The sequence below is a fragment of the Budorcas taxicolor genome, chromosome 17 (genome assembly GCF_023091745.1).
Source record: "Budorcas taxicolor isolate Tak-1 chromosome 17, Takin1.1, whole genome shotgun sequence".
In the NCBI taxonomy this organism is placed as follows: Eukaryota; Metazoa; Chordata; class Mammalia; order Artiodactyla; family Bovidae; genus Budorcas; species Budorcas taxicolor.
This window is the reverse complement of record NC_068926.1, coordinates 17,623,332-17,638,240: the sequence shown is the minus strand read 5'-3', so window position 1 is coordinate 17,638,240 and position 14,909 is coordinate 17,623,332. Positions and strand designations below refer to the sequence as shown.

Here is a 14,909-nt window from a genome sequence, read left to right as displayed (position 1 = left end):
CTTAACCCATTCAGTGTAAAAGTACAAATCAGGTACAAATCAATTTTTGTTAAATTGATTGATTAAAATGTGTAAAAGTCAGTTTTCATTTTTATGTGTTATAACTATCAAGTTGGTATCTTTTCAAAGCTCTGTTAAGAGTTTTTGGTTTTTAGTCTGGAAATGGTCTTTTCTTCCTTTGCCTTATTTTATTTGTAAGTTAATTAACAGACTAGTTCGTCATGGTTCTCCTTTTTTGCATCTTGATCACACGTCACAATATTGTCTCATAGGAGCCACAGGAGCATATAGAGAGACGCTCTTTGTCAGAGAAGACAGAATTATGGGCTTCTTGGTTTCTCTGATTATTTCATGTAATAGGTAAGGAGAGAATGCAGTATTAGTGATTAGCTCTTTTGTTTTTAAATAACACACTTTGAAATATCACAGTGTAATTCTAAAGCTTTAAAGACATCTTCTCATTTTCAGAATTTGCTTTTTTATCAGCTACAGAGAAGAAATTTTAGTGCTTGGTGTGAGGGCTTTTATGAGGCCTCTCTGTCAGTGTACGTTTATGAAAAGAGATGCTCTGCTAAGAAAATCTTGATTATACTCAAAGAACAGGTGCTATTTCAATAAAGCTGTCTTCGAATTTTAGCAAGAGAAAAACCAAGCCTTTTAAAGATCTCAGTTAAGCGATGTCGGTTGATTTTACTCACTGTTGAGTCTCGCTTCTCTTTGCTTTGACACCACCACGTTTCTAGATAATGATGTGTGACCTTGTGGGTTTTCTGTAACAGTCTGTGGGACTCTAAAGTAGCCTGAGGATGACGCCTGTGCATTTTGTATAGCTTCATTCTCTGAAAAATCTCAGGAGAGCAGCGACTGCTGTCAAGGATTATAAAGTGATGAGATCCTAACAGGAACAGTTTCTTCTTTGTGTGTTTGACATTTGTACTCATAGCAAAACTAAAAGAGTTTAAAGATAGGTCCATCTGGTTACCAAATCCTTCTTAAATCCTACAGAAAGCAGCCTGTTAAATACATAATTTAAAATGTGATGATAGTTAATACAGCTTTAAAGTGGTACATATCAAGCATCTAAGGACTGGCTTTTATATGATATATCAAGACCTGAAACTTTCAAGTATTTGTTTATGTCTACTGACAGACTTCTCTCTTTAAATTTGCCAAAGAGAAGAGTGGTATATGAAATATTCAGTTGGAAAATAACAGATGCAGTGTTGCATAGCACACACATTTACAGTGCATGCCAAAAGAAAAAAAAGTACATGCATTGAAATTCTTCCTTTCTCAGCAAGATAAAATGTTACAGTTGGGCTCAATTTTACTATAATGGTGGTTTAGATTTTCTGTATTATAGGAATTTTAAACAGGTTTCTGTGGGAGACTTCTCAATCCTAGGAGTACCTTGACTTCATCTCTTTTAATGTTTTCTATACTTTATCATCCAGCCAGAGTTCTATGAGATAAAAATCAGGTATTAGCCATTGAAGTTCATTTTATCAGGGTGTTTACCATTACATGGAAAGCAATTGTTAGTCTTTTAGTTTTCACTTAGAAAATACTTACCTTTATATTTAATCTTTTAACAGATGTGGTCTTGAACTGATATAAACCTTTGTCAGTATGCTTTTAAAGAATGATTGAAGTATAGAATGGGAAACTTTTCAAGTATTAAGTTTCTCCTAGGGGGAAGAAAAACCTTTTTAATAATTCTTTAATAATAATGTTTTTTCAATGTCATTTGAAATTCTGTTCAATAATAGGTTATTTAAGTCCACCTTTGTTTGGATAATATATTGCTCTGTTTTTGTTTAAGATGATCTGTAACCATTTCAAACAATTCTGTAGTAAGTTGGTTGAAAGCCACCAATAGATTCTACGATTTGATAGTTTGAAAGCCAAGCTAAATGTCACCAGTTGTAAATTAGAATGTAACATGAGCCTTCTGATTTTCATGTGATAGTGATAATTGTGTCTGCCATCCTTCTTTTCCTTGCTTTCAACATATGTATGTTAGAATTCTAGGTAGTCTAAAAATCCATATTTAGAATCTTACCTGTTTCTATAGTAATAAAATACCAAAGTAGTGATAGAGTTGAAGTAGAAGGAAAATTGTTTGCTTTAGCATCAAAAAAGTTAATCAGTGTTGAAATGAATTTTTGTGTGTGCCAGACTGAAGAGTGAATCAGTGACAAAAGTAGTCTAAATATATAATTACAAGTTGCAGTTTAAATACATTCTGAAAGACAATCTTTAAAGAATTGAGAGAAATCAGGGGATATCAGTGAACTTAGACCCACCCCTCTTTATAAATATGGTGATATAGTCAGATATAAAATCAGTGTCTTACTGGCACCATTTATAATTGAGAAAGCAGAATCTTTTTCTTAAAAATGCCTGTCCTGATTTTTTTTTCTAAAATGAGCTACTTGGATTTGTATGTATTTTTCTATGTGAAAATATATGTACTCTTCATTTTTATTCCAGTGTCCGTAGTTGTTTACGTTCTATTTCTCCCCTTTGCATTCAGTGAAATAGAACTTGGTCAAAGATTTGCTAAAAGGAGAAACATTAGAGGAATGTGAAGGAGGAGTGTTCATTGCCAGAGCAGGAAAGATTACATGTTATCTTAGCACAAAGAGAAGACATTTGGCTTGAAGGGCAATAATGTTTATTATCCTTTTGAATGAGTGATTGGGGACCAGCAGCTATTTTCTCAGGATAAATGGTCCACCCAACTTCTGGGGAGGCTTAAGTTCAACTTCATATTTATGAACCTCTCCAATATTTTTAAATGAAGATTCCTGAAGTTGATAAAAAATCTGAGAAAAGTCATGAGTGAGCCTTTTTTTCCTTAGCTTCAGCTTTGGATAAGAAAAAATGTTAAAATGTAGTGCAGGTAAGACCCAAATACTACCTTACTATTATAGGGCAAGACTATGTTTCTGTTAAAGTATTCAAAAAATATTTAAACAGTAGCTTTCCCTAGGGGAAAGAGTGCTGGTTGGCAATGCAAAGAAATAGATTTCTGTCTACTTTGGGTAAAGCAATTAACTTCCTATGTGAAAGCAATAGTTGAAATGGAATGTCGTTTTGTTGGAATGTTGTGAGCAAATAAAAACATGTTGAAATTGTCATAAGCCTCTCTATTAATACTTCTGCTCCCTTCCCATCTTCCTTGTCCCTTATTTATGTCATTTATGTTCATGAAATAATACTTTTTCCATTTAATCCTTTAATCATGTTCCTGTAGGGTAAAATCAGAATATACAGAAAGTTTTTTTTATTTTTATGATTTTAACTCATCCACTGATTACCTATTTAAAAGGTTATTGGATAAGAACAATTGGTTTTGACAGCAGAAATGAAACTACTGTCACCACCACCCCCTGTTCTTAGAAAGTCTAGGAATAAATCATATTATCCTGCAATGTGTTTTCACAGTTGATCATGGATCTATTTGTATGTTCATGCATAACTTCCATACTTTTTTTTAAAGCTGCAAAGCATTCCTCTGTGTGTGTGTGTGTGTGTGTGTGTGTGTGTGTGTGTGTGTGTGTGTAGCTTATCTTGAACTAAATATGGAACTGGTTTGATACAGCAAACGCAGTCCTTATTAAAGTTAGTACTAATTATAGCTTTAAATGTATATATTAGGGAAAAAGTGTTTTAAAGACAAAGCAATCATCTCAAGGAGTTTGATGAAGAAGTACCAAATAAACCTGAAGAAAATAGAGAAGGAAATATCAAAGACAAGAGCTTTGATGCATAGAAAAGAAAACATGCGTATAATAGGATCAACAAAGTGTTTGAGAAGACTAACAATACTGATAAACTTTAGTGAGACAAATTAACAATAAAAAGAAAGCAAGTAATAAATACTGTCAAGAATGAAATATGAAAAATCACTAGAGAGCCTATAGATATTAAAAAGAATATATTGAGTAATGTCAAAATTAGGAATATTAGATGAAATAATTTCTAGAAAAACATAGTTTATCAAAGCTATCCAAGAAGAAATAGAGAAGTATAAAAGTCCTGGAGCTATTAAATGGATTCAGCAATTAAAAACCTTTCCACTAAAAAACCTGCAGTCTCATATGGGTTTCACCAGTGAGTTAGCACATTTAAAAATAAAATAATGTTCGTTTTCACAAACTCGTCCAAATAACTTAATGTATACGCTCTGTAATTCATAAGACTGTTATGCTCTATTTTTTAAATTGGGGTATAGTTGCTTTACAAAGTTTGTTAGCTTCTGCTGTACAATGAAGTGAATCAGCTGTATGTATACATATATACCCTCCCTCTTGGACTGTTGGTGGGAATATAAATTGGTACAGCCACGTAGAGAACAGTACAGAGGTTCCTTAAATAAAAATAGAACTACCATATGACCCAGCACACCTACCAGTGGGCATATAATCTTTAATAGATAACAGAAAAAGCATTCAATAAAAATTCAACATCCATTCGTGTTAAAAACTTGGCAAATGACAAATAGAAAGGGATTACCTTAATTTTACAAAATATATCTTTATGAAATGAACTATAGCAAATATACTTAATTATAAAATATTGGGATCAGAATTAAGAAAGCATGTCTTTCGTCATCTCTTGTATCGGTCAGTCATTGCCACAATACAACGTACAAGAACCAACCCCCAAAATCTCAGTGACCTACAGAACAGTTTCACTCCTCACACTGGGTAGGCTAGCCAGACAGTTTGGGTAGTCTCAGCTGGATACAGCTAGCCTTAAATTGAGGTCATGATTTCACTTCCAGTCATCTCCATGTGGCTAGTTCATCTGAGGTCAGTGGGTTACCTGAGGCATGTTCTTCATGGTGTGGCAGAAACACAAGAATAAATTCAGTTGCTCAAACACATTCAAGCCCTTGCTCACATCATGCCTACTAACATGATCTCTTGGTCATGGCAAATCACATGGCTAAGCCCAGCATCAGTAAAGTAGGGAAATGTACTCTAAGAAGGGATGAGGAGTGAATCATTCAAATTGTTACCGAAAATAAATTCAAAATTGTACTAGAGATCCCACCAACTGGAATAAAACAAGTGGATGGAAAGAAAAGTTATTGCTTATGAAAGATAGGCATGTGTACACAGAACATCTAAAAGAACTGGTGATCAGGTATCCAGGACAAGGATGAGGAATTTGATATCAATAGTGATCATGTTGAAGGTGAGAGATTCTGGCTAAGCCAGTTTTGGCAGGATTCTTGCTAAAACGGCTCTCGATGTAAAGTTAATAACCTCCAATTAAAGAAATTTATATTTAAAAAATAAAATGGCTCTTGAGGACACCCAAGGACAGAACCAAGTAGGAAAAGGCAGCTCGGAGGAGCCTGACTAAAGTTTGGTCAAGGGTAGCAACTTGTCACTACTGCCCATTGCCTGACCAGGTTCCCAGCAAATGAAGTTTTATGTTTTCTTTCTTCTTGAAAGAAATATGCTACTCTGAGATGGTGGTTTGTCTTAGTTTGGATTCTCCCAGAGTCAGGCCTCAAGACAAGGATTTGGAATCCTTTCGGGAAGAGATCCCAGGAGACACCAGTAAGGGGATGGAGGATGAAGAGCAGGACTTGAAGTCTTCCCATAAATGGTTTTAGAGGTAAGCAAAATACCACTGAGTGTAACTGGATTCTGATCCCTCGGAGGCATTCCACCCGACCGTGAGGGACCTGAGATAGTCACACGCCAGCTCCCGTCGGTTATTGGTCCAGGGCAGCTCATAGGGGTGTGTTATTTTTCCTGTCCTTCTAGTGTGCCATGCCCAGGTGGGCAAAGATGTCTCTGGTGACCGGAAGAAGGCCCTAAGCAGTACAGATGCTGACATGACAAAAGGCAGGCAGGGCAGCATCACTAACAGAGCAGAGTGATCCATGCAGGATACGAGGGCGTCTGCGACAAGATGCTTTACAGTTAACGACTAAGGGAAATAAACAGGAGACAACCCTCAGAGTCAACGGAGGAGAAACGTAATAGTGAATGTATGTGGCGCTCACAATGCCTGGCAGCCTGGGGATTACCTGGCCATTTAGTGGCCACTCTTTGTTTTTGTCTTAACAATTCTTTTCATCTGTTTATTCTTTCCCTATTCCTTCTGCACTCAGCTGGTAGATGAAAAGGTTACTACAGATGCAAATGACGAAGTTGGTTTTGCTGGAAAGATGCAATGTAGATTAATTTTCATATCAATCTGTTCCTCTGTCTAACCAAAAAGCTCTAAAATTCTGTGATTCTAGGATAGATACTATGATTGTAATAACAGCAGTGCCCCAATGAACACAGTGTCTTAGATTAGAAGTTGTTATAGATGCCATAAAATGTGGACTCTAAAACTCAAAAGCATGTACTAATAACATTAAAAGTAAGTTTTTGCCAATTGATTCTAAAGACCTTCCCTTGTTATTTGGGAAGTTTTGTAACCCAGGTGAACCTCAACTCTTCCATTAGATATAGATACCAAAAAAGGCAAACTTTAAGAGATATTAGCAATATTTTATTGAATATATTAACTGACAGTGGGGTTAATAAATAAAAAGGAAACTTCGTTTTTAAGTATTGATAAAGTGTATTTCACTCAGTTTTCCTTTTCCATCAATTAATAATTGAATTAATAATTAAAACATGTTAATGTTCTTCATATTCAATCATAAAATCCCTCCCCCCATTAAATAGTCAATTAAGCACAGTAGCTTATCTGGATATTACATTTGCCAGGGTATATATTGAATGTTTTGCTTTCCCTTCCTTAAAATACTGAGAATAAAAGTCATAGGAAATAGTAGTTTTCCCTTGGAAAAAAAATAGTCCAGAACTCTCTATCAGAATTTCCTTATCTGGGTGAAATAAAGTGAATAGTTTTGCTCGCTTTTTAAAATTATCTGGTTAGCAAAGATCCCCACTGGTCTGTTCCATCTTCTTCCCGAGGAGGACTAGGTCGCACAGTCCATGGTCTGCCTCGACTTCATCAGTTCTCGCTTCAGCTGTTCGAAGCACACAAACATGATGATGTTCCAGGATCCCAGTCGCAAGAAGGAAGGTACAAGTCTAGAAAAGTGATGTCACCATTCTATTAGTTTGCTTAAAATTCTGATAGCTATTATGATGCGTGCCTTCAACTCAATGGACATGAGTTGGAGCAAACTCTGGGAGATGGTGAAGGACAGGGAAGCCTCGCATGCTGCAATCCATGGGGTCATAAAGAGTTGGACACAACTGAGTGACTGAACAACAGCAAATTACAGTCCAGGCAGTGCATGCTTCTCACTGTGCCACGCATCTCCAGTGCGGGCGCTTGAGAGTGCCTACTCTCCCCGTGTCCTTCCTCTGCCTCAGGTTCCATCCAGGTGCCCTACCCTGCTTTTGAACAACGAAATCCAGCATCACATCTATACAACGGTCCCACCAAACCAAACCAAAGCTTGTCTCCTGCTTCTCCATCATCTCTTTTTTGAGGGGCAGGAAATCTTGTTTTCCTTTGCTTTCTGAATGGAGTATAGGAAACTTTAATAGTTTAAAAGAGGAAGTAAGTGGAGAAAGCAAAGTGATGAATCATTAGACCATAGATCTTGGTAATTCTGGTCCTAAGAGGGTTGGTCAGAGACTGAATTGCCTTTTGTTGTTTCTGTTGCTCTTGCTATTTTGAAGAATTCTGCCACGGTGTACACCCCAGATTATTTATTTTGAAAATCCTGTCTACAGCAATGAAATATTCCCAGAGAAAATGATGTAAAATCTGTTAAATCTGCCTTGGATTGGTATGTTAGAGATCTTGCCTATTAAGATTACCCCCCAATATTTTGGGGGATCTCTTAGCAAATATCTTTTGATTCCTGAATGTGTGTGTGTTTTATGGTAAAATACACATAACATCAATTTATAATTTTAGCCAGCCATTTATACACATACATATGTATATATGTGTCTCTCTCTTATAAATATATATATATTCAATAGTATAATTCAGTAGCATTAAATACGTTCTCATTGTTTTCATTACCATTCCCCATCTCCATCCCAAACTGAATCTCTGTACCCATTAAAAAATAACTCCCCACACCCCTCTCCCCTCAGCCAATAGACTGAGACCAAGGGACAGGCTGTCAGTTTTGAATGAGCCACTGATCAAGCTTGAGAAGATTCTACTATCACAGCTTTAAATTTCCTGACACAGTGAAATTGGTGTATTGGAGAGATTTATGGCAAAGAAAAGTAGACACTAAGTACACTGCACATTCTAAGGCTGCTCAGCTGTCAATTGTTAGATGAGACGGCGCCCCCCGTAGCACACAGAATCCCTGAACACAACATTGTAGATACAGAAGAACACATCCTACCCTTTGAAAAAAGCTGACGGCCCTTCCCTAGAGAGCATCATCATTGCGCAGTTGGGCACACTTGTGTACTGTCCTGGTGAAGAGTTAACAAATCGGGTTTTCACCACATCCACTGGCGAGGACAGAACCGTTGTGCAGAATCCAGCAACAACAGCGGACACGAAGTGGCAGGGCACGTCATCTGAAACGGGTCAATGAGACAGGTCAACGCTAGATTCTTGGGAGGGGCTTCTAGTTTTTCATTATCTATCAGATCCTCGAAAGCCTGTTGATAACAGGTCAACGTAGTTGTCTTATAAATAACACACAGTAAGTGAGTGTTAGTCGCTCAGTTGTGCCCAACTCTTTGTGACCCCATGGACTACAGCCCACCAGGCTCCTCTGTCCATGAGATTTTCCAGGCAAGGATACTGGAGTGGGTTGCCATTTCCTTCTCCAGGGGATCTTCCCAACCCAGGGATCGAACCGGGGGTCTCCTGCACTGCAGGCAGATTCTTTACCAATTGAGCTACAAGGAAAGCTTGTACATACAGTAAGGAATGTTATAATTTTAGAAAAAGTTGGCAAATGGTACATGGCATACTGGATTATAAGTGCTTTAGGAAAACAACCAGTTACTTACCTCTGTCCTTAGGGCATGACATAATACTCAACACATAGGCATCTATACTTTTTTAAAAAAAATTAAAGTCATTGTCCAAGGAGAATTTCAATGTTTCCAGAACCTATTAGAATAAAATTTTTAGGAACCTATCCAATGGTTCTACTTTCGGGATGAAACCACCAAGAAGCTCCTTATTTAACTAGCTCATCTGGATACAGGGCAGGATGACTCATCTCCTGAATTCTGCTTTATAAAGAACAAGAGAGACGCTAACAAAAGTCATATATTAGTATTAAATGAGAATGATGCTGATATAAAAATACAGGTGCATCTTAGTTTTGTTGCAAAAGAAAAAAAACTGTTGCAACAGAACTTCTAAAGCTTAGGGTTTTGGTTAAATCTATTATTCAAGAGTATTACTGTTTTAAAAGATAAAATTATTACAATTAAGGGATTCAGTATAATAAAAGATGAAATTATAAATGTGCAGACCTGCCACGTAAAAGAGAAAGATACCTGCTAATAGTTTGTTTTTCACAAGGGCCTCCTTCATTAGGTCATACGTTACAAGCTCTGTACAGTTGATGATGACATTTCTTGTCAGATTGGGAGTAGTCCCTGGAGGGAAAGAAAGTGTTGAATAGCTCCATCATATGATAAGGTGCTAATTGGATATGTGTGTTTTAACGACTATAGAATCCATGTTGAAGTGAGTTACCTTTCCAAAGCCCCGTCAAGCCTTCTGTTGTTGCTATAATCCTGTAAGCATTGTAAGTCCCAGTGTATCGAGGTTTGGGACCATGGAGATGGCTCTGTGCTTGCAGTCTGACCTTGACCACCTCTGTGGGTTGCCCAATGAACACGGCCACGCCTCCAGTCGTTAGGCCCGCTGAGATCTTGCTTCCTAAACTAGCTGTTGTTATCCAGAGAGAAAAAAATGATGTGTCAAGCAAAAAAGAAAAAAGTCAAGACCCAGAATGCACTTACATGTCTTTTTGATTTTCAGTGGTTAATACTACTGTGTCATTATATCTTTAGCACTCCCCTAATGCTTGTGCACATGTTAATCATGTACTGTGCTGTGCTGAGTCGCTGAGTTGTGTCCAACTCCTTGTCACCCTATGGACTGTGCTAAGAATGTATAAGTCATAGAAGGGCTAGAAGACTTCAAAGTTGACTGAATTTTTTTTTTTAATAAAGACTTTCAAGGAGAAAGAAAAACCCAATGCTTGTTTAAACAATGGCTTAGTTCTTTCCTATATTTGGCTTAGTTCTTTCTTTATATTTGCTCTGTTTTTCAGTATTCCCAATTGGGTGGAGGCACCAGTCACCAGTGAAGGTTTGTCTTCTAACCATCAATGAGACTGTTAATTATTGGACCTAGGGATCTTAGGAAAAGCCCCAAAGGACAAACTGCCTGAGTTTGGGATGTCAAGTGGTCTCAGGCTTCAACAGGCTCCTAAAGGGACAAAAATAAGAAGCAAGAAGTGATCACGTGATTTTTAACTGCAAATTTTGAAAAGTTAACATGGGTTACTCAAGACGGATATCATTTAATAAAATGACAAATAGTCTTGGAGCCTCATTGTTATTTAGTCGCTAAGACATGTCCTACTCTTTTGTGACCCCATGAAGCCTCATACCTATTCCCATAATTAAAGTATAGATCGATCACATTTCATCAAGGACTTTCTCAGTCTCTATTTCCTAAGCTGTATAAAATGGAGGTAATAATATCTACCTCACAGAGTCATTGTGTGAGTTAATAACAAAATAGCACTTAACATAATGTCCTGCGTATGGGAAATTCAGCAAGTCTTCTCATGACCGTGTGGTTGCTTTCCTTTCTCAATGTGCTTGGCCAGGAGCTGAGCACTGAATAATACCCATCTTTTAAGTGGCAAGATGATACTTCAATAACTCCCTTCACTTTTGGCCGCTATTTACAGTCTTACTTTGTTGCACTCATCCTCTGTTCCAATCCCCTTTTCATTTCCCAAGCTCCTCGCTTGGGAGCAGGGCCATACTCTTTGTCTTCCCTTCTCGCGGCCCACCTTCTCCCCAGTGCTCTGCAGTCTAGCTGCCACCTCTGCTACTCTGCTCAAGATGGTTCTGCCAAGGAAACCCACGAGTGTCTGCGGTTAGGTACATCGATCCCTCCTTTCCTCACTACATCTCTCTGCTCTGTTTGGCCCTAATGATAATGCCTCCCATGAGTGGGAAATTTATCCCAGGTGTTTCTCCTAAGTTCTTGTGCAGACCAGACATTACCTATCCTCGACACATCCTAAACTGAATTTCTTACCTCCCCACTTCAGATGGTTTCTATATTCCCTCCCTCAATGAATGGGATATTTAACCAGAAACTTGTAAGTCATCTTAACATTCCTACCTTTTCTTTACGCCTCACTTCCAGCTCTCCACCAAGTTTAGTCAATTACATTTCCAAAATCTTTACTGCCGTTGCTTTAGCTTACCCTGGTCATTTCTTCCTTTCTACAGTACCCTTTTCTTCCCCTTTTTCTGTATAGCTTTTACAGTGCTGCCAAAGTGACCTTCTGAAAATATAAATTATTTATGTTATTCCCTTGTTTATTATTTTTCAATAACTTCCCATTATTTTAAGGATAAAACCTGAACTTGGCATGGCCTGCAAGCTCTCCTGTAATCTGATGCATTTCTGCCTTTCTGGTGTCACTTTTTCCCACTCACCAGCATGTCTTCCCTCCATGCCCCGTGTGTTCAGATATTGATGTTGGCTTTCCAGTTTGTTATGAAGACCGCTACACTGTGTGTAACTGGTTCCTGAGCCACTGCTGAGCCTAGGACATGTCTCTCTGACTTCTCCCCCTCCCAGAAACACTGCCTGCTTACCTTCTTTCCCTGTGGTGAAGAACTCCAGGACAGTATCATAGAGGCCGATCCTAAGAGAAGCGAAGCTTATTTGTCTCTGGAGACCAGCAGGCAGCCCGCTGTAGAGTTTCACGGGCCCTTCTGTTTTTGCCAGAGTGATGATTGTTCCCAGGACACCTTTATACCTAAAGGCACTGGAGGTCAGGCATTCGCCCTGGATCTGGAAGTGAAAATTAAGAAAGGGAGTCCTACCTAGTGAGGAAAAAAACAAAGGTTGGCATCAAGCTGTCCTCAATGGAGAAAACTTGAGCCAAGATATTTTTTCCATTGTGTTCCTATTTTCAGTCCTTTTTGCCGTCTCAGCAACATCTCCCCTTATCTATCTATCTAAATCCCTGGGTCAGGAAGATCCCCTAGAAAAGGAAATGGCAATCCACTCCAGTATTCTTGCCTGGAGAATCCCACGGACAGAGGAGTCTCGGGGGCTGCAGTTCATAGCCTCGCAAAGAGTCGAATAGGACTGAAGCCAGTTAGCACACATCTATCTATCTAGAGCTAGATATCTAGGTATCTATCTATCGAAAGAGAGAAGGGGGAGAATCTGGCTACTAGGCATACTTTGAACATCCTCCCCATCCCGCACCTCACTGTCCCACCCCCAGGAAGTCTCCAGAACCCCTAGGCAGTAGGCTAGGAAGATGTGCCTGTCTGATCAAGTACAGAGGTTGGCAACAGTCACAGTCAACCCGTCGTCCTCCACCCTCGCACTTCTTTAGTTAATTCCTGCAATATTCCAGTTTCCACCCTAAAGCATCCATCCAGTGAAGGCAAACTCTTTGAACGTGGCCACTGCTCTACCTAACGTGAGAAAGGATGGTAAAACCGAAGCCAGAGTCACAGGGGCGCACACAGTAGTCCCCTCTCTGCCCGAGGCACCTCCCCTTGCCCGCGGCGCTCCCTACCTGTAGCCGGACTTTGGCGGTGTCCAGCGGGAAGGTGATGATGTCAGCCACGCAGGCCGCCACCCCCGCCGAGAAGATCTTGACCGCCATGGTAGGGGGCACGTCTGACGCTGTGTGTCCCACCATCCTGACTCAACGCGGACTCTGGCGCAAGGGGAGCAGGGCTTCGGTCCCGAAGGTGGAAGTTCTGCCTGGCTTCTCACTCCTGCGCGGCCGGGCAGCAGACCCGTCCTCTCCGACTTCTGGTCAGTGGGGGCGGCAGGCAGGGGGCTGCAGCGGGCCAGGTGGCAGGTGGCGGAGTCGATACAGCGGCGCCTGCTTGCCCTCCCTCGAGTCCGGGCTGGCCACGCCGTGCCCTCTTCCTCCGCGGATGACTTATATCGCCGGCGATCGCCATCCGGGCTGAGCCGATCCAGGTCTCTGGGGAATGGCAGGGCGCGTCCTGGGGCGCCAGGTCCCTCCCACCTCCCCATCCTGGCTCGGCACCTGGGGAGCCGCCGTCTACTCTCTACCCTCGATGCGCAGGGAAGGGCGCACAGCAGCGCGCACCCAGAGCCTGGCAATCTGGGCATCTCTCCAGGCTTCTAGATTGGAGGGTGGGGAGGGGGAGTCCCTTAAACAAGCGCGAGCTCAGTGATCCTGGCAGAAGTTCCTGCCCAGCCGGAGAGCTCCAAGGCAAGAGTGGGACTCCTCTTATTCCTCTGACTCCCCAGAAGCCTTGCAGACACCTTCTCTGCTTGGCTTCCCTTTGCTCTCTTTCTGATTTCTCATCCTCTCACCCTCCCAGCCACATGCAGCCAAATACGATTCCAAAAACTTCCAAGCAGAATCCGAGAGCATTCTGAACTTTTAAAGTTTTTCATTTGAACACTTTTTGTAGGAGGGTGTCAAATGAAATGATAAACATTCTAGAAAGCAAACCCAGAGTAAATTGCTAGAGCGATAAAGTGCTCCTTTTAATTTCATTCTGGGTATGGCGGTGTGGTGAAAAGGACAAGGACAAAGGCAGGTCACCAGGCTCCAGGTGCAGCTCTTACCTTCACAAGTCATCTATGACCCTTGACCTTTGACCCTTTTTCCTAGTCCCATTATACTCACTCCCATGTAAAGTGCAGATATTTGAGAGTCAGCAATATGAATGCGATAAAAGAAGGTCCACACTTTACATGGGAATGAGTATAATGGGACTAGGAAAGGGGTCAAGGGTCAAGCTATAGGGATCCCCAAAGTTATGGTCTAGGAAAAATGACCTTATCAAAGGTCAAATTAGGAAAGAAACAGTGTCCTCAGTCATAGAACTATGGCATTTAAAAATATAATTAATGAAGGGTTGGGTCTGTCAAGTAGTCATACTGTAATGTTTAGAAAAAATGTCAAAAGAGAATAAAAACGAAGAAAACTATTGGATTTGGCTCTAACATAATTGGTCACCTTAGAGAGTGCAGCTGTGGTGAAGTTATTAGGTTGTGAGGATGATGGCTAAGCAGATTGGGAATGTTCATTATAATGCATAAAAGGTGAATCGCTATCAACTGGATAATCCCCAACCCACAACCCAACTCACCAACCCTATGCATTGTCTTTCTCAGTGGTTCCATCTGATGTGGTTTTAAAGCATATTCGCAGATTCCTCTCATCAAAAGACAAAGGTGTGTGTCTCTTCCGCTTGCATCTAGGAAGGCTGGTACCTGCCTTACTAATAGAATTAGTCCTTTCCTAAGGAAACATTAGGAACCCTGGGTCATTATGTAAGAAATCCAGTCTCCCTGAGGCTGCCATGCTGGAGAGGCCCTAGGTAGGCAATTCCAGCCTTCTCCATTAAGGCAGGAGACATGAGAGTACAGCTGCCTTGGACTCTTCAGATAAACCCGCCTGCCAGCTGAAAATACCACGTGATCTCCATCGATGGAGTAGGACAGAAGGGTCATCCAGCTGTTGTTCAGTCACTCAGTCGTGTCTGACTCTTTGCACCCCCATGGACAGCAGCAGACCTGGCTTCCCTGTCGTCCTCTATTTCCCAGAGTTTGTGCAAATTCATGTCCATTGAGTTGGTAATGTTATCTAACCATAGGCCCCCTTCTCCTTTTGCCTTCAGTCTTTCCCAGCATCAGAGGCTCTTCGC

At 40.4% G+C, this 14,909-nt stretch overlaps 1 protein-coding gene across 1 annotated transcript; it reads right to left on the bottom strand.

Annotated features, from left to right (window-relative positions):
• Positions 1-6,964: 6,964 nt before the first annotated feature.
• On the bottom strand, positions 6,965-12,913 carry UCP1 (uncoupling protein 1). The gene is made up of 6 exons (XM_052655054.1): positions 12,788-12,913; positions 11,847-12,045; positions 9,691-9,885; positions 9,489-9,590; positions 8,369-8,549; positions 6,965-7,079 (listed from the first exon to the last, which is right to left on the bottom strand). Exons 1-6 carry the CDS (start codon positions 12,911-12,913, stop codon positions 6,965-6,967), a joined length of 918 nt encoding a protein of 305 aa, XP_052511014.1.
• Between the last annotated feature and the right edge of the window lie 1,996 nt (positions 12,914-14,909).